Here is an 18,449-nt window from a genome sequence, read left to right as displayed (position 1 = left end):
AGGGAAACATGTTACATAATGACATAGGAAGATAATAAGGGACCTAATTTCATAAACATTACCTGAAGACTGAATATTAGAAAATCAAGTGTATGAATCCGTATATACAATGCGGGTAATTTTAAAGGCAGCGGTATATGAACAAGGAATACAATAAACTACAGAAAACACGATTATATCCCCAATCAATATGTTATTCATTATAATGTCAGATCTAAAAAATGTCAATGTACTGTGACAAAAGATGTTATATTCAAAGACATACAGCATAAAAGGGAATTGAACACACAATTTAGAGCAGACGGTTTCTAAATTGAGCATAGCCGGCATTTCTAGAAAATAGCACTAGCGGCTCTTTCTGAAGCAGAGAGACATGTTCAAAGCTTGAACGTTTGCACTATTGGGTCATCCTAGGGACAGGACTGCGAAATGCTGCACTGCAAAAAGGTAACCCCTCGCTGTTCTAAATCAGGGCAACCAGAAGCTTTCTTCTCACAAGTAGTCAGAGAATGCTTCCCCATAAATAGCTTTCATTAGAAGAGATGGTGTATGGGGATCTGTGCTTTGTATTGAGGAACCCAAGTGAATGTGGAAAATCCTAAAACTACTTTATGCTGGTTCAAAAAGTAAGGAAAGGGGGGAGGGGTGGTGCATTCTTCACTTGAATAGTTTAACTTGTACGCCCAGGCAGCTTTATTTTTTCTTCGTATCCTACCCACTGTAACCTTAAGGTATTATTCTGCCTCCATAACTCGGTCACAAATGCGTCTGTTGGACGATAGATGTGGTAAAAAATTCTATGGGATATTAATCCCTAAATGACTGCTTTATGATGCCTGCAGGTTAGCTGAAAGCACTCTGAGGTCAGTGCCGTCTTAACAGCATTATGGGCCCCCGGGCAAAGCAGTGTACTGGGGCCCCTACGTCAACTACTCTCAGCAATAAAAATATAAATTGGCAATAAAATTAAAAATATATTTATTTTATTGCCATTACCAACAAAAAAATAGATTCTACCTACCCGATAATCGGGTTTCCAGTAGTCTCCACGACAGCACCAATTGAGATTGCCTCCTCCTGATAGGACAGGAACACACTGAGAGGTTAAAAGCTCCCCCCTTCCCCGCTTTCCTCAGTGGATTCTAACGAATTGCCGGGGTAGGAGCTCAACTTAAATTTTTTCCCTTAACCGGGGTTTTTGTTTTTTTTTATAAAATTATATTTTATATATATATATATATATATATATATATATATATATATATATATTTTATATTATATTCTATAGTTTCTTTTCTATCAATTTAGGTGGGGGGAAGGTACGGGTGCTGTCGTGGAGACTACTGGAAACCCGATTATCGGGTAGGTATAATCTATTTTTTCCCCAGTCGTCTCCACGACAGCACCAATTGAGACGTACCAACTAAAGTTTCCCTAGGGTGGGATTGCTGCCGAGAGGACATTGCGGCCGAAGGCCATGTCCTCGTCCTGCTGCACTTTTACCCTATAGTGTTTAACGAACGTGTGGGGTTTCTTCCAGACTGCGGCTTTGCATATCTGCTCGACCGAAGCTGAGCTATGTTCGGCCCATGAGGATGCTACTGCCCTTGTAGAATGGGCTTTAAGAGCTAAAGGGATTTCCTTCCCGAGGGCCTTATAGGACTCTATGATGGCTAGGCGGATCCACCTGGCTATGGAGCTTTTCGCTGCTTTGCTCCCTTTATTTGGGCCACTGAACTGGACGAACAAGTTGTCGTCCTGCCTCCAGTGGCTTTTCGCCTCTATGTAGCCTAGGACTGCTCTCCTAACGTCCAGGCAGCTTAGGGTTATTTCTTCCTCGTTTTTAGGTTTAATAAAAAATGAGGGGATTATTTTGTCTTGGGACCTATGAAAATGTGATACTACTTTTGGCATAAACGCCGGGTCCGTTTTAAATACTAATTTGGTTTCCGAGATTTTCAGGAACGGGTGGCGAATGGACAAGGCCTGCAGCTCGCTAACCCGTCTTGCGGAGGTGATGGCTACTAAGAAAATGGTCTTGATAGTAAGCATTTTTATGGGTAGTGCTTCGATCGGCTCGAATGGTACCGTTGTCATGGCCCTTAGGGCCCATTTAAGGTTCCAGTCTGGAAAAAGATTTATGGGCCTAGGCCGTAATCTAGTTGCTGCTGCTAGGAACCTGTTGACCCATCTGTTGTCTGCGAACTTTGTGTCACATATGGCGCTAAGGGCTGCGACCTGGACCTTCAGGGTGCTTGGAGAGAGGCCCATCTCTAGGCCCTCCTGCAAGAACTCTCAGATTAGAGGGATGTCCGGGATAGAATCCCCGCGATCCCTTCCCTGTCTCCATGAGGAAAACCTTCTCCAAACTTTCTGGTAGATAAGGTGGGTAGTCTTTTTTCTGCTGGACATTAACGTTTCTACTACTCTCTCTGAGAATCCCTTCTCTTTTAGTGAGGATTCCTCAAGAGCCATGCTGTTAAGTGGAGCTTGTCTAGGCTCGGATGGTTCAGTGGCCCCTGCGATAGAAGATCTGTCCAGGTAGGGAAGGTGACTACTGGGTCCTGGACGCTCAATGTTGCTAGAAGACCGAACCAGCTTCTTTTGGGCCAGAAGGGGCTCACCAGGATTAGTGTGCATACCTGGATTCTGAAATGTTGTAAGACTCTGGGGATCAACGGTATAGGAGGAAAGGCGTACACCAGCCCCTCTCCCCAGTCTTGGCCTAGGGCGTCTACTGCTGTCGGACGATCTCCTGGCCGGAGGGAGAAGAAATTGCTTACTTTGGCATTTTCCCTGGTTGCAAACAGGTTCAATTGTGGGGTCCCCCACTGGTTGATCAGGATTTTGAATGCTTTCAGGGAGAGAGACCATTCTCCTGGGTCTATTTGCCTCCTGCTGAGAAAGTCCGCTTTTTGGTTTAGCGTCCCCTTCAAATGGGTTGCCGTGATCGAAAGGATCCGGCCCTCGGCCCAGTGGAAAATTTTCTGTGCGATGTTTTGCAGGGCGGGAGATCTTGTGCCCCCTTGGTGTCGTATATGGGCGACCGCGACGATATTGTCTGACAGTATCTTTATATGCTGGTCCCGTAGCGAGTTCCCTAACTGCTGTAGGACCTGCCATACGGCCTGTAGTTCCCTGTAATTTGAGGACTGTTCTTTTGTCCTTTGAGGCCATGGGCCTTGAAAGAACTGGTTCCCCACATGCGCTCCCCATCCCCAGGCACTTGCATCCGTTGTGATGTGAGTGGCTGGGTTTTGTAGCCAATGAACCCCTCTCCGCAGGTTCTCTGGGGATGTCCACCAACGCAGGGATGTTATCACCGCGCTGGAGATGTACATTCTTGTCCCTAGAGAGGACTGCCTTTTGTCCCACGTGGATAGGACTGAGGCTTGCAGGGCTCTGGTGTGGGCCTGGGCCCATGCCACTCCTGGAATGCATGACGTCAAGCTTCCCAGGAGAGACATGGTTTCCCGAATTGTGCATAATCGTCTCCGTAGAAAGGTTTTGACTAGCCGTCGGATTTTTTGTATTTTCTCCTCGGGTAGGCAGGAGCATTGCGATTCTGAGTCGAGCGTTATACCCAGAAACGTTTTCTGTTTGTCGGGATCTAGGCTGGATTTTTCCTAGTTTATGATCCATCCTAAGGATTGGAGAAGTTCTAGCACTATCCTCAGGTGTTTCGTTAGGAGTTCTCTGGACTCTGCTATTATTAAAATATCGTCCAGGTAGGGTACTATTAGGACCGACTTCTTCCTCAGGTAGGCGGCTACCTCTGCCATAATTTTGGTGAAGATTCTGGGTGCTGAGGAGATCCCGAAGGGCAGGCATCTGAATTGATGGTGCTCTATTCCTTTGCCCATATCCACTGCGAACCTTAGATATTTCCGGGACCCCTCGTGGATCGGTACGTGAAATAAGTATCCTTTAAATCGATGGATGCCATGTAGGCTCCTTTGGGACTCCATCTTGAATTTTCTGTATCTGATGCAGGTGTTCAGAGGTTTCAGGTTCACTATCATCCGCTGTTTCCCGCAGGGTTTCCTTACTAGGAAGAGCCTGGAATAATGGCCCTGGGTTTCCTCGTTTTGCGGTACGGGGGATATTGCATTTAGTTGTTGCAGGTCCCGAACGCTTTGCCTTAGTAGGTGTAACTGTTGTTTGGAGCCTCCTGTGATAATGAATTTTCTTCTGGGAGGGACACCAGCTCTATCCGGTATCCCTGCTGTAAGATCTTTGGGATCCATGGGCCTTCGGAAATCGCGGCCCATTGATCCACAAAGCTCCCCAGCCTTGCCCCTACGGGGATGGCGTCAGGGTCTCTGCTTTGGCTCCCCCTGGTGGGGGTTAAAGAGGATGTTCCTTCCTCTGCCCCCCTTGGGGTAACTCCAGCGGCCTGTCTTGCCCTTGCCTCGGTAGGCCTCTGGCTGTTGCATTGGGGCCCAGAAGAAGGTCTTCCCTCTCTGTGGCTTTTTTTCCGGGAATCCCTTTTTGTCGGCCGCCTTCTCTAGAATCTTGTCAAGGTCCGGTCCGAACAAAAATTGACCGTAGAACGGGAGGGCGCATAGCTTATTTTTTGAGGCTAGGTCGCCTGACCACGATTTCAGCCATAACACTCTTCTGGCTGAGTTAGACCGGGCTGTAGCTTTCGCCGAGAGTTTGACAGTTTCGGCCGCGGCGTCCGCTAGGAAATTTGTTGCCACACGCAGGATCGGAAGGAAATTTAGGATCTGTTCCCTCGGCGTCTTATTGGTTAGGTGTAGCTGTAGCTGTTCTTGCCATACCCCCAGAGTTCGCGCCACACAAGTGTCTGCGATCCCTGGCCTAAATATGTTTGCCGCTGCCTCCATGATTTCTTTAGAAGGCCCTCAGCTTTGCGATCCATGGGATCTTTTAACTGTGCGGCGTCCTCAAAGAGCAGGGTCGTTTTCCTGGCTACTTTGGCCACTGGGACGTCTACCTTAGGTACCTCCTCCCAGCTTGCGCAAACTTCCTCCTCGAATGGGTACCTTCTTTTTACCCCTCTAGTGGAGAAGAAGCTTGCGTCTGGTTTCCTCCACTCTTTCTGGATTATTTTGGTGATATTCTTGTGGACAGGGAAGGTATGCTTGCGCCTCTCCCCCAGTCCCCCGAATATCTCATCTTGTGGGGTACGTGGTTCTCTGGGCTCTTCCATTTTTAGTGTAGCCCTGACTGACTTAATCAATTCCGTTAAGTTGTCCTGATGGAATAAGTATCTTTTGTAGTCCTCCTAATCTGAGGACTCCTCGGCCGCCTGTTCCTCTTGCTCCGACCCGATAGAACTCTTGGAGTCGGAAGGCTCGTCAGGAACATACGCCCTTTTCTGGCGTTTCGCTGGCGGCGCCAGCTGTGACGTTAGGGCTGATCTAACCTCTTCTTTCACCAGCTCCCTAACGTCCTCCATGAATCCCCCTGATTCCTCTTTGACTAGCCTAGCTACGCATGCCTTGCATAGAGGCCTCTGGTACGTAGCTGGCAGTTTTATCCCGCATTCCACGCATTTTCTGAGTTTTGTTCTGGGGGGGATGTCTTTTTTATCCCCCTGACAAATAAAGCATTTTTGCGGGTAAATATGCAATTTTTCCATACACAATACACTGGATATTTGCATTGTATTTTTTGCTGCACTGGCTACTTACGGCCACTGAGGCTGAGGTTTCAGCTGTCTCTGGGGCTGGAGCACTCATTACTATACCGATGCTGCAGACACCTTGCGACCTGTAGTGCTGGTTTGTTCTGGCTTCTCTCAGGTTCCTATTTTTTAAAATTTTTGCGCTCCTGCGCTAAGCCCCGCCCCCTCCGCTCCTGATGCAGACGCGATGACGTCATCGCGCTGGACACGTGACGCGGCGCCCCGCCGTCGAAGGGCTTCCTGGAGCGCCGCGCTGTAACTTCTGCAGGGAGGACTGAGGCTCCCGCTTTGTACCCCCATAGGCTGCCGCGGGAGGAACCTGGCCCGGGGGTTACCACCCCATGTGGCGTCCCGGGAGTCGTCTGGCTTGGAAGGGAGGACAGGCTGACCCACTGACCTCCGATCCGCCTGTAAGTAATCCTGGCTGGCTTCTCCACCAGCCCCTCTCAGAGATCCTGCCTCCTGGCAGGACAGGAAGACACTGAGGAAAGTGGGGAAGGGGGGGAGCTTTTAACCTCTTAGTGTGTTCCTGTCCTATCAGGAGGAGGCAATCTCAATTGGTGCTGTCGTGGAGACGACTGGGAAAAATTGGTGTTGAAACATTAATAACATGCTGTGCAGCAACAACTAATCAACATGATAATAGGGTTATTCACCTGTAAATATACATTACATGGGGATGCGGCAGGCACGGAACAATGTTGAGAAAACTCGGGAGGACGAGCGAGTTAGTAACCAGCGACCTAGACCGGAGAACTTGGTAGTCTAAGTCTTTTTGTTCATAGTGCCAGGCTACCTTACACTAAAAAGTAACGAGACCACGTACTCCGCTTCACAAGATGATCTACACATCCATTCGATGGGAAATCGCTCTTTTTATTATAGAAACTATGGCTAATTTACAATAGGAATTATGGGTAATTTACAAAAGGAATTATGGGTAATTTGAAAGTGAAACAGAAAGTGGCAAAGTTAAAGTCTTCGCACATGGCTTAGACAGGTTGGAGCTAAATTAATATCCTGCCACACAATATTATCATATATGATACAAGGTGCATTGAAATGTTAACGTACATAGATTAGTATGGGGCCCCTCAGCAATTGCCCATCAGGCCCATGCATTAAGATGGCACTGTCTGAGGTACTGTAGGCTGGGTGCTTGAGTCCCTTTTCCAGTATATATAAGAAAGAACTCTTCACTGCAATATGCAATTGTTGGTGTGAAAGCTTTATTAGGCGATTCAATATGGCAGATTTTGGTCCACCTACATATACGGAGCTTAATCAAACAACTGCTGCTTGGTACATTACGGATTCCATTTTCAGTTGTTCCATTTTGAGAGCAGGAAAACTAAATTCTCAGGCTGAATGGTTCCGTTCTATGGCAGAGCTGAATGGTGTATTGGATACGATCAAACTGAAGAAATCCACAACCCTGTGATTGCAATTAGCATTTAATATCCCAGAAGGTGGGAGCATGCAGAGAAAATATTAACAAATGGATGAAAGGTAAGCATTCCTATTTGTATAATTTTCTGCAAATGATTTATGCACCAAATTAATGCCCTAAAATGTCTAATGGCTTTAAAAACTGAATTTTAACATTTCCCATCAAAATGACTATTTTTGGTATTAATTCCAAGGTTGCTGTACATAAGAAAAGAGTTTAAGTACATAATAAAAAAAACAATAAACATGACTACATAGGTGGAAGACTTGTACAGATGGATAGGACCCTGTCCATGAGGGCTTTCAATGTACGAGAGTGGTGGTAGTAGTATTTATTGTAGGTTCTGCACTTTTCTGAAGAGGTGGATGTTCTGGTTGCTTTGGTGTATGAGTCTCTGATCATTTGGGGTAGTAAGCTCAGGGGTGCGTGGGAGGTGTAGAAGAAATCTTGGAGATGCTTACCTGAGAAGCAGACAAAAGCAGAACAAAGAAGGAGGTCCTGAGAGGATCGGAGATGACATGTGGGGTGGTACTGGGAAACAGGCTTATATTTCATTGATGATACTTTGTGTCTAGATGAAGTCTAGTTTCAACAACTTCTAGCATATCAACAGCAAAAATGCTTCTTTTTACAACTATAAAAGCACAAAGCCCACAAACATTGAATCTGGTTTGCTTTCCAGCACTGTATAATAGCTAAAATGTTAAGTACCTTATGAGAAAAAGTGCATGCTTGTATGAGCTTAGCGTTAGTTTCCATACATCTACAGGTAAAGACAAGCTTTCTTTCAGGTCTGACTGAGAAATAACTGAAAGTAAATTATTTTCATCCAGCTCTAAGTTACATTTTTTGTCTTTGTTAGAGAAAGCAATGGTGATTTTGGTTAAATCGTCCCGATCTGCTAAGATAATACATTTCACGTCTCTAAGAGAATGCAGTTTTATCTGGTCAAAGTGTGAAGACGAAGGACTTGCAATGCTCATGTTAGGCTGAAAAAAACCATCATGTACAAGAGCAATAGATATATTAGTTAGAGCCAGAGATCTATAGGTACATTGCCCATACACATGCTCTACCCTTACTGATGTGTAAAGCAACAAGTGCATATCTCCTAATGCTGGTTTTGTGCAATTTGTATTTTCATGTAGAAGATATGCAACATCAGCTAAAGAGCTCTTGAAACTACAAGTCACTTTAAAGCCATTAGCAAAGACAAGGTCAGAGAGATCTGCATTCCAGTCAGTTGACAGTTCCATCAGATCTCGTCTCAAGAGTGGATGACTACAATACTTTGCATAGTCTGAATCAGTCACCTGCATTTTTGTTAAGACTTGACATAGTTGCAGAGTACAGCAATTATCAAATGTAAAAACAGTCACCGGGGAGTCCCCAAAGGAACCGAGGAGCTGTAGGCTTTGTCCTCCAAACCTGATGTGAAGCTCTTCCAATGAATTGACCGGAAGAGAAAAAACAAACATAGGTTCGGTGTCTGAGAATATTACGAAGCTAAGATTTGATGTAGACAAGAGCAAACAGGCGGGTTGAGGTTCAGGGTGACTCTTATTACCAAACGAAAGCCAGTAAATCTTTTCACATTCATTCTTTTTCATACATAGGTCTGGCACAGTAGCGAGGAAGTGATCAAGAATTTCATCTATGGGGCAATTCCTTAGTTCCAGAAGTTCATTCGGGAATTTCAAAAACGTATGTGGCACCAAAGGAACATTACCTGTCTCAACATCTTCAAACTTAGAGCCATGGTGGCCTCTTACAACTTTCGTCTCCTTTCTTGGAGAAAGCTCAAACAGCATTACCTTCTCACTATCTGTACTCCTTGTGCTCGTTGGACAAATGGCATAAACTTTCACCTTGTTCTCATACGGATCCAGAACGTCCGATTCCTCTTGTTTCAGGTTTGACTTTGTGAACTGAAAATAATTTACAAACTGCAAATCTTTGATAAATGAGAGACCAGGAAGATTCCTTGCACTATTTGCTTGCACACTACATAATACCTTAGCCTGATTAATAACATTTTTTATAGTTGGCAACTGCCTTTCCTGATAAAGAGAGGAAAACTTGCTAAAAAGATTCTGAAAACTGTATTTACAATGAGTTGTATCTTGGCAAAAAGAGCTATCGCTGCTCACATCAGAGTCACGCTGGTAAGCATGAGGCTGTTGGAGGATACCCTGGTGAGTTGGGCAGAAACACTTGTTCTCCTTTAGACGGTTTTCAGGAAGCATATTGGTCTCCAAGAGATTACAGTGAAATATATCATTGCACTCTGGTTGCTCATTATCAAGCGTCTTCATCTCGGAGGAGGGCATCCGCTGAAACAAAGTCCGGTCAGGTTTCATTTTAAAGAAATCGCGGTCACTAGACACACTTTCTAAATGCTTTCCTTTGGTCTTGGCAGGAATTTGCTGAGAAGCAGATGAGATATTTTGATGAGCGCATTTGCTGTTAGAGAGATTTCTACTGAGAAGGTGACTTGGTTCACGTTCTGTGTCAGACAGAAAGTCAAAATATTCACTAATGGATGATCTATTTTTCCCTTTCTCATTCTCTTCCTTCAAATGTTTCTCTTGAGAGTCAGAACATTTTTGTGTGAAGAAGGAATATAAATTAGCAGTCACAGGATTCAGATTCCGTCTTTCATTGAACACCATTCTGTCTTGTTTCGCAGGCGGTGAGGATACTGTTCCGATCTGGAGAATAGATGTGTTTCTACGATTTGCCTGAGGATGTTGTACTTTCTGTTTAAAATGTTAAAGAAAGGAAACAATCTAATATTTCCTTTATGTGCAAGTATTTAATTCCAGTGAAGCGATCATTGTATGATTAGTGGTGATTTACAAATTACCCATGATTCCATCACTTTATTTATGAACAGTATTGTTTAAGTAGAAACAATTAGACAATTATATTCTGGTATCTTAATCCTTAAAATGACAAAAATACTCTTTAGAATTTCAAAATCCGTTAATCCCCATTCAGCCTTCTACAACTGTAAGACTATACAAATAAAGACCTAGAAACCCATGACTCAGTACTTGGCTATTATGTTCCTCTTTTTGGCAAGTGGGACCAGCAGTAAAAGTAGTTTCAATGTGAGTAATGACAACAGATTTAGCCACTGGCATAGAAAATCCAGCATTTTCATCTGTGATACTGTTTGGTATGGTTAGCAAAAATGCTAAGAACCAAATCACATGACCAAAACATGGCAAAATAGAGATATCTTTGCATAGAACATTGCACTGGATGATCAATATACAAAAGGAGTATTTCAGCAGGACTAAGAGAGTAGACTATATGGCAACTGCAACAATACACGCAGAGCAACGTAGCAGAAAGGTCATATCCCAATCAACCGTGGGACATGGTAATGCATATACAAATGGAAAACTAGGTACAAGAAATGGGTCAGAAAACTACTATGTGTACAGGAGGTGCAACAGCTACAAGTGTTCTTATTCGCATTGGCGGCTCAAGCAGAGCTGCACTGTCCTTCGACACAAATTGTAGCCATCATTTTGTATGATTTAGTGTTCATCTTAGGTACCCTTTATATGTTTTTTATAGTATTTAATAAAAATTCAATTTTAGTTAGTCTAGTCTGTGAAGGGTTTTTCAGTTTTGGACTACTTCTGCCCCTGTGAAAGGGTTTTATTCAATGTTAATGTAAATTCTGATAGTGGAGGATAGGACACAACATCCAAAAACTTCCAGAACTACTTTTCTTTATCTTAGAGATGAACACAACTCAACCAACTAAGAAAATTAAACATAGCCCGACAGCCATGGTACACCTTAGACCAGGGGTCCCCAACTCCAGTCCTCAGGGACCACCAACAGGTCATGTTTTCAGGATATCCTATGGTACGAACACCAGTGGCAATGTCTGAGACACGGACAATAATTACATCACCTGTGCAACACTGAGGAAATCCTGAAAACATGACCGGTTGGCGGTCCCTGAGGACTGGAGTTGGGGAACACTGCCTTAGACTAACGACATCAACTAACACTACTGCAAAATCTATGGGTGACCACTGATGATAGACATTAGACATTTTTACTGTAAATACAGGTAATTTTGTAGAATTGGCTAATGACCCAATGTTTAAGGTCCCACAAAAACTGTGAAAAGTTTGGATGATATTACAAAAAGGCCTCCCCTAAAAGACAGCTTTCCCTATTGACCAAGGGTTGCTGCAGTCAATGGTGCTGATCAGCAATAACAGACATAGCACACACTAGATTCTGTAAAGTTGTAAGGATCTGACAGTATTAACTGTCGATGACAAGAGGTTTCTGAACTGAGTTTTTTTTTCTTTTTTATTGTGGTGCAGGACACATTAACTTAATTAGATGAATGTATGGTGATGTTATAAAAGCTTGACTTTCTTTTAAAGGGCTTGTTACAGATATATAAAAGTTATTCCCTATCCATAGGATAATGGATAACTTTCAGGTCAGTGGGGGTCCAAAAGCTGGGGCGTGCACGGATCACAAAATAGGGCATTGCAAAGGTCCCTGCACATATAGAGTGGCAGTCGAGTATGCGCGCCACTGTTCTACTCATTTCAATAAGGCTGCTGGCAATAGCCAAGATCTGTGACTCTGCTATCTCTGTCAGTTCCACTAAAATGAATGGAGTACTGGTGCACATGCTCGGCCGCTGCTCTATTCATGAGGGGACCTTCAGGGTCCCAGTTCTCCGCATTGGTATGAGTCCCAGTGGTCAGACTCCCATAAATCTGAAAGTTATCCTCTATCTTGTGCATAGGGGATAACTTTCAATCTTGGTACAACCCCTTTAATATAACAATTTCTCATCCTAAGGGCTTATTCAGACAGGTGTATATCGGCCCAGTTTTTACGACCGGACGATATACGCTGTCCCTCTCTGCAAGGGGAGAAAGCGGGCCTGGCCAAGAGCTAGTGCACTGAGCTCCCACACCCTTTCCGCCCCTCACCACTGCTTGCAATGGGAGGGGGCGGGGCAGGCACAGCCTAGCTCCACCTCTGTCCCGCCCCTCCCATTGCAAGCAGTGGCGAGAGGCGGATAGGGGGCGGGAGCTCAGTGCACTAGCTCCCGGCCAGGCTTACCTCCTCCCCATGCAGAGAGGGACAGCATATATCGGCCGGACGTGATAACCTGGCCAATATACGTCTGTCTGAATAAGTTTTAAGATATAAGTGTCCCCAACATTTCTAAACAAATCTAAATATTTTTACCTATATATGTGAGGGAACTTTACAAACAGATGAATATGCAATTATAGAAGTTTCCTCTGTTTTATGACTACTGCTGCAAAGAATATTTTTTTAGAAAAACTCAGAGACACAGTTTTCGCAGCACGGCAACTTCCAGTCACACTAAATAAAAAAAGTCATAAAGTACATGGATGGTATATGGAGTCCAAAATCTTAACCAGCAATTTTGAAACAAGTGCTGTTACAAATAAAGGATGTCAAAATATCTATCAATTAAGGTGGAGATGTGTCCTCTCTTAACTTAACTCAACAGATTCCGAGGTGTCTGGCAAAAGATGAACAAGAAGGGGCCGGGGGTCAAATGTCTATGTTTGACTGATACCAGAAGCCATAGGTTACCATAGGCCCCCATGGTAAAGAAAAAAAGCATCTGTTTAACCCCTTGAGTGGCAGGTTTCCTACCACCCTGTCGTGCCCACCAGGGCAGGTTTTTTAAAATGGTCTAATTATTGAATTTCAACTAATTTTGCAGTTGCGTCTCAGGAGCCATAACTTTTTCATTTTTCCATTGACATGGCCATATAAGGGCTTGCTTTTTGCGGGACAAGTTGTGATTTTTTAAACAGGGGGGAGGGAAAAAAGAAATGGGGAAAAAAGAAAAAAAGGGGCCATGTCATTAAGGGGTTAAATAATGCATTAACTTCCTTCTCTGGGTCATTACGACGCACACAGATACCACATGTGTGATTGTATTTTTGATTTTTTTTACAAAGTAAAGGGAGACAAGTGTTTTTATTATTTTTTTAATAATTTTTTATAAAATTTTATTTTTTTTTACATTTTTTTTGTCCCTTTAGGGGACTTCCACAGGGACCCATCAGGACCCCTGATCACATTCCAGGGGTCCGATGGTGACAGCCCTTTACATGCTGCAGTGACAGCCCTTTACATGCTGCAGTCACATAGACTGCAGCATGTAAAGGGTTAACACAGCAGAGCTCGGAGGTTTTCTCTGATCTCTGCTGTAAGAGCAGGTACCTAGCTGTCCTCTGACAGCCAAGCACCAAGCTCTACCTGCCACAGAGACCATCGGCTTGCTTCTGACAAGCCGATGGTCTCTATGGCAACCTGTAAACAAAGCAGGAGATTGCCGGCATATCGGCAATATCTTCTGCTGGTTTTTCAAAGCCCTTGCTTTGTTCTCTGTGGGTCTGTGCAGGCAGAGCACAGTATCACAGCTTGTGGCATTGTGCTCTGCAGCTCCCATAGTGATACATAGCCCGGAAATCTTCCGGGCTATGGTGCTATGAGCAGTGGAGCTCGTCCCGGAAAATTTCCGGGCGTGCCACTCAAGGGGTTAAATGTATATGTTTTTTTCTGGATAGCTTTGGCAGATGTCTCTGACGCTATCAGTCAACCAACCACCACCCATAGGGCCCCATATTAGGGAGGAAAAAAAACAAAAAAAACATTTTTTTTTTACCCTGGATTGTATGAGGATTTATAGCTATTGTCTCCTCAGAACAGCTAATTTATCACAGATCGCCAACGAGCACTCCCGACAATGAGACGTTTTCAAGCGAATGGGACCGAGTCTGCAGTACCATACCAGGCCCCTGTCAAATCTGCTGAAGACAAGTAATCAACAGTATAACCCAGGAAATCCCCTTTAATACAATTCCAGCCAAGGTAAGGGTGGACACATCTGTATTATCACCAATTATAAAATGCATGCAAATCAGCTGAAAACAAACGGGTAAATGGGTACATACCTCATACTTGATTTTTCTGTGATTAATTCCATTCAGGAAATTGTCATTCCCCTAAGTGCAATAAACATAAATAAGACGACAGCCATAACAATGTGAGTCCAGAATAAGTCCAGCAAATGTAATAATCAACTATGTATCAGTCCTACGGAATCCATATTATCCTTGCACTGTGTATTTAGGATTCGAAAACAAGCCAAGTGGGCTCTAAAAGCATTTGATTCGATTTCCTTTTCCTAATAGGAAACTTAAGTTTAGAGTCACGTTAAAGCTTATCTATTGAGAGACAAAAACAGGTACTCTAAGGGCCCTTTTACACAGGACGACCCATACAGAAACATAACGACAAACGAGAAGCGAAGGAATTTTTATTCACCATTCAGCCGGGGCATGCAATTACACTGAACTACAATTGTTCAAATTCCCGTTGGATTTAGGAATCGGAACGATGTATCGGCCCATGTAAAAAGGCCCTTAGACTACTGTTCTAGAACCAGAGTGTGGGAGCTTACATAATGTAGTGTGCCTGTCATCCAACTTAAAAAGATATTTAAACAGGTTTGCCAAACAAAAACTATTGATGACCTATCCTTAGGATAGGTCGTCTCATTAATCAATCGCCGGGGACCTGTTGCATGGGATCCCCTGATCACCTGGCCCAGCTGTAAATGCAGCAGGCTGGTCATGAGTCATAGCAGACAGGACTGGAAGTGGCCTAGTTAGCTTCCCTCCAACTGAAATCAATGGGAGCGCTAGCGGCTATTACACTTCCAACGTCTGTGCCGGTTTCCGGTGTCAAGAAGGGGAAGTGCCAGAAGTGTAATGATTACAATGGGAGTGAAGTCAGCTAAGTCACTTCCGGTCCAATCTCCTAGGACACGACTGGCCCACTGCACTGACAACCAGGCAATCAGTAAATCATCGGGAAACCCATGCGGCGGGTCCCTGAGGATTAACTCTTGATGACCTATCCTGAGGATAAGTCCACAATATTTTTTGTCTGGAAAACACCATTTACACCTGCATTGGGGTCCATTAGGGCTTTAGAGTTCACTGTTTCATTTTTACAGTTTGCCTTCTGCTTTTTTTCCAAATCCATAGAAATCAATGGGGAGAAAAATAACGGATCCATTTATTTCTGTTTAGATTCCGTTTCTCCGCTCCAAAAATGAAGAAAAAGCAGAAAACCCTAATGGAGTCCTAATGCAGAGGTCAATAGGCCCTAAGAATAGCATTGCGAGGAGAACGCCATCAACAATGCTGAAAACACTTGCAGCTGACCAACAGAGAGCAGCTCACATTGCTCCTCCGATAGGTCCTTCTAAGTTGGAAGCTAGGCACCGTATACAGCTCTCACACTTTAGTTCTGGAGGCCGTATAATCTCTCATATGAAACTTTACAAAAGTCTTAAAAAAAGAAAATTTAAACAGGGGAATGTATAAGTATTATATTAGGCAATTACATCTTTATAATAACTTTTCTATCAGAATTGCTCCATGCAGAAGTTGCATCTTCTTTTAACATTCAGAATCAACGAAAAACCAACTCATGTTAGGACTCTCAAGAGGTAAAATGTAAAAGAATTTAAGAGCAATTAAGGCCAGAAAATTAATCCATTAGCATAAATCTAGATGCAACTCCTGCTAGCCTATGGGCAAAGTCAGGAAAGGATTTCACAGCTCCAAAAGCTTTTGACAGTGTTCTACTGCTATATTATTCTCACACTGACTCTTATAAATGAGTAGTGCAAATCGGGTTTTCACCACAGCACTCCGGGTGTCACCATGTTGCATGCGGTAGAATGGTTTTCTTGGACATGAGAAGAATATTTAATGACATGCATGCAGTGATTTCCTGGAGAAAGCTACAGGATTATAAACTGCCTTTGTGTTTTCAGTGAGGGGTCATAGAATTGGTTTTTCGTACATCGCTATAGAAATACTAAAGATACATTACTAATATCATAAAAAAATACTACAAATATTCACATGCTTTACTTCTATTTCTGAAGCAGCGTTATTCAAGCCTGTTTTACTAGAACATTTTAACCCCTTAAGGACAAGGCTGTTTTGTACCTAAAGATCCAGACACGTTATAGGGATTTTACCCATGTGGCGGTTTTACTGCCCTATTTTTTTTTCCTTCAACTACCAAAATTATTTGTGATGCATTTTTATACATGATATATATATAGGGCTTTTTTTTTTTAAATATCTTTTTCACAAACTTTTTTTTATCTGCTTTTTTAGCTTTATTGGGGGTAAAAAGCTAAAAAAAAATTTTTTATTTTAGCGGAAATATACTAATTAAAGTATGGGAATGGATTGCTCATTTGGTTTAGGATGTTTTGTTATAGAATATGTATAATTTCTGATTACAGTGTATATACAGCGATGGTTTTGGTTGTCGTCAGCTTTGGGTCATTTTTAGAGACGAGCGAGCACGTTCGTTTAAGGCAGATACTCGAGCGAGCATCGGTCTTCTCGAGTAACTGATTACTCGTCCGAGCAAACACGGAGGGGCGGCGGTGGAGAGCGGGAAGGGGGGGGGGGAGTGAAAGAGATCTCTCTCTCTCACCCCCGCATTTGCTTGGACGAGTAATCAGTTACTCGAGAAGACCAATGCTCGCTCGAGTATCTGCCTTAAACAAGCGTGCTCGCTCATCTCTAGTCATTTTCTTTTTTATGTATATATTTTTATTGTATTGTATTTTTTTTTTTTCTTATTTTTGTAACTATTTTTTTAACCATCTATGTTCCCCATGACATCATATAAGACCACTGGGGATCATTCCCATTATCTTTTTTTTATCTGATTACACACTTTTCCACTGTAGCTGGAGCATCAATAGGAGCCCCAGTCACAGGAGAAAACATCCCCCTGCACTGACACTAACAGAGCTGATCAGGGTCTGATAGGACCCTGCAGGTCTGCTGTAACAGGGGTCACCTGGTGGTCACGTGATGGCCAGGTTGTGTAGTAGAAGAAACACTTCCACTTTTAAGTACATAGCACTCATTGAGCACTATGAACCTTACCGCTTTCTTGTAGGAGGAGAGGCTTTAATCCCCCGCACCGTATTTTTGCTATCGGCGGGGATTAAAGCCGATAGCATTAAGGCGCTCTATAGTATAACATTATAGTGGTCCAAAGGCTGGAAATTGATCTGAGCGCAACACTGTCATATATACCCAACGTGCCTCTAAACGGAGTTGCCAAGACATTTAAGAGTGGATTCATACTAGCGTTAAATCTCCATTTCTGTCCCTATGTTCCATTTTTGGAGCAGAGAGCTGGAATTACAATGGAATTAAACGGATCCGTTTCTATGACCAGTGATTTTAATGGGATTTTTTAAAATTGGAAAACAAAAGGAAAGCTTTACATTTGCTTTTGTGCCATTAAGTTTCTGTTTTTTTAAATGGCACAAATTGCGTAGTCTGTACTCTTGCCCACTGACTGTGTCTACTACTGAAAAGCTGGGCTCTATTGGCGAGCTACAATACCGGACTGAACCCATGGAGAAAAATGTTGCTGTATTTGAGGGGAAAAAAATGTCTTAAAATCCTTCATTCATTAAAAAGCCTGTGGAATTAAAGGGGTTGCCGATTCCTTTTTTAAAAATGTAACAGCATGTGCAGCTGTCAGAAAAGAACAAATACAGCAGTACTTATCTGTCCTTGGTCCAGGCTATCCAGCACTGCATTCCCGCTGTTCACTGATGACAGCGGAAGCCAGGTGACTGCTGACTGCCAATCAGAGGCTGCATAGTCATCCTGGCATCATGAATGTAAGTGCTGATACCAGTAGAACGAGCAGTGACGCAGTGGCCTCTGATTGGCAGGAAACAATCACCAGACTTCCACTGTCAGAGACAGAGTGAACAGCAGAGCTGCAGCACTGGATCACCGCACAACGAGGACAGGTAAGTACAGTTGCATTTGTTATTTTCTGACAGCTGCCAGTAAATTTTTTAAAAAAGTGACTAGACAACGCCTTTAAAGGAATCTGAGTGGAACACAGTATCAATAGTTATGTTGAAGCTTTGAGGCATGTTCATATTTTATGAAGGTACCAAGGTTCCGGTCACATGGTGCCTCTTGGTCAAGCAGATCAAGATGTACAAGTAATTTAAATAGAGTACATGCAGTGTTTTGGAGGCTCAAACAGGTGTTTGGTGCAATAGGTCTCCAGACATTTAGGATCCAATAGATTCTATGTACAAAAGGCGTCATCACAACAGGTTCCCTTTTAAGAGGACCAGTCAGATCCTCTCACAAGTGGAATATTCTGTATACATTTACAACTGTGTTCCTACTGATTTGTTCACTCTTTTTAGCTTTCGCTTCC

The 18,449-nt window shown here is 43.4% G+C and overlaps 1 protein-coding gene across 5 annotated transcripts in view; it reads right to left on the bottom strand.

Moving 5' to 3' along the window:
• The window catches only part of KIF16B (kinesin family member 16B), a 342,084-nt gene that overhangs the window by 106,894 nt on the left and 216,741 nt on the right, over window positions 1-18,449 (bottom strand). For 3 of the 5 annotated variants that reach the window (XM_066595619.1, XM_066595620.1, XM_066595621.1), the window contains 2 exons: window positions 14,102-14,152; window positions 7,269-9,844 (listed from right to left, as the gene is read on the bottom strand). In XM_066595619.1, the coding sequence (XP_066451716.1) occupies window positions 7,799-9,844; window positions 14,102-14,152 (2,097 nt within the window). In that variant the 3' untranslated portion in view covers window positions 7,269-7,798. Of the gene's footprint in view, window positions 1-7,268; window positions 9,845-14,101; window positions 14,153-18,449 lie in introns of those variants that run through there. The other 2 variants (XM_066595622.1, XM_066595623.1) reach the window with 1 other exon arrangement.

Source organism: Eleutherodactylus coqui, chromosome 3, assembly GCF_035609145.1.
Source record: "Eleutherodactylus coqui strain aEleCoq1 chromosome 3, aEleCoq1.hap1, whole genome shotgun sequence".
Taxonomy (NCBI): Eukaryota; Metazoa; Chordata; class Amphibia; order Anura; family Eleutherodactylidae; genus Eleutherodactylus; species Eleutherodactylus coqui.
Note: the sequence above shows the minus strand (reverse complement) of the source record. Positions and strands in the feature narration are given on the sequence as shown.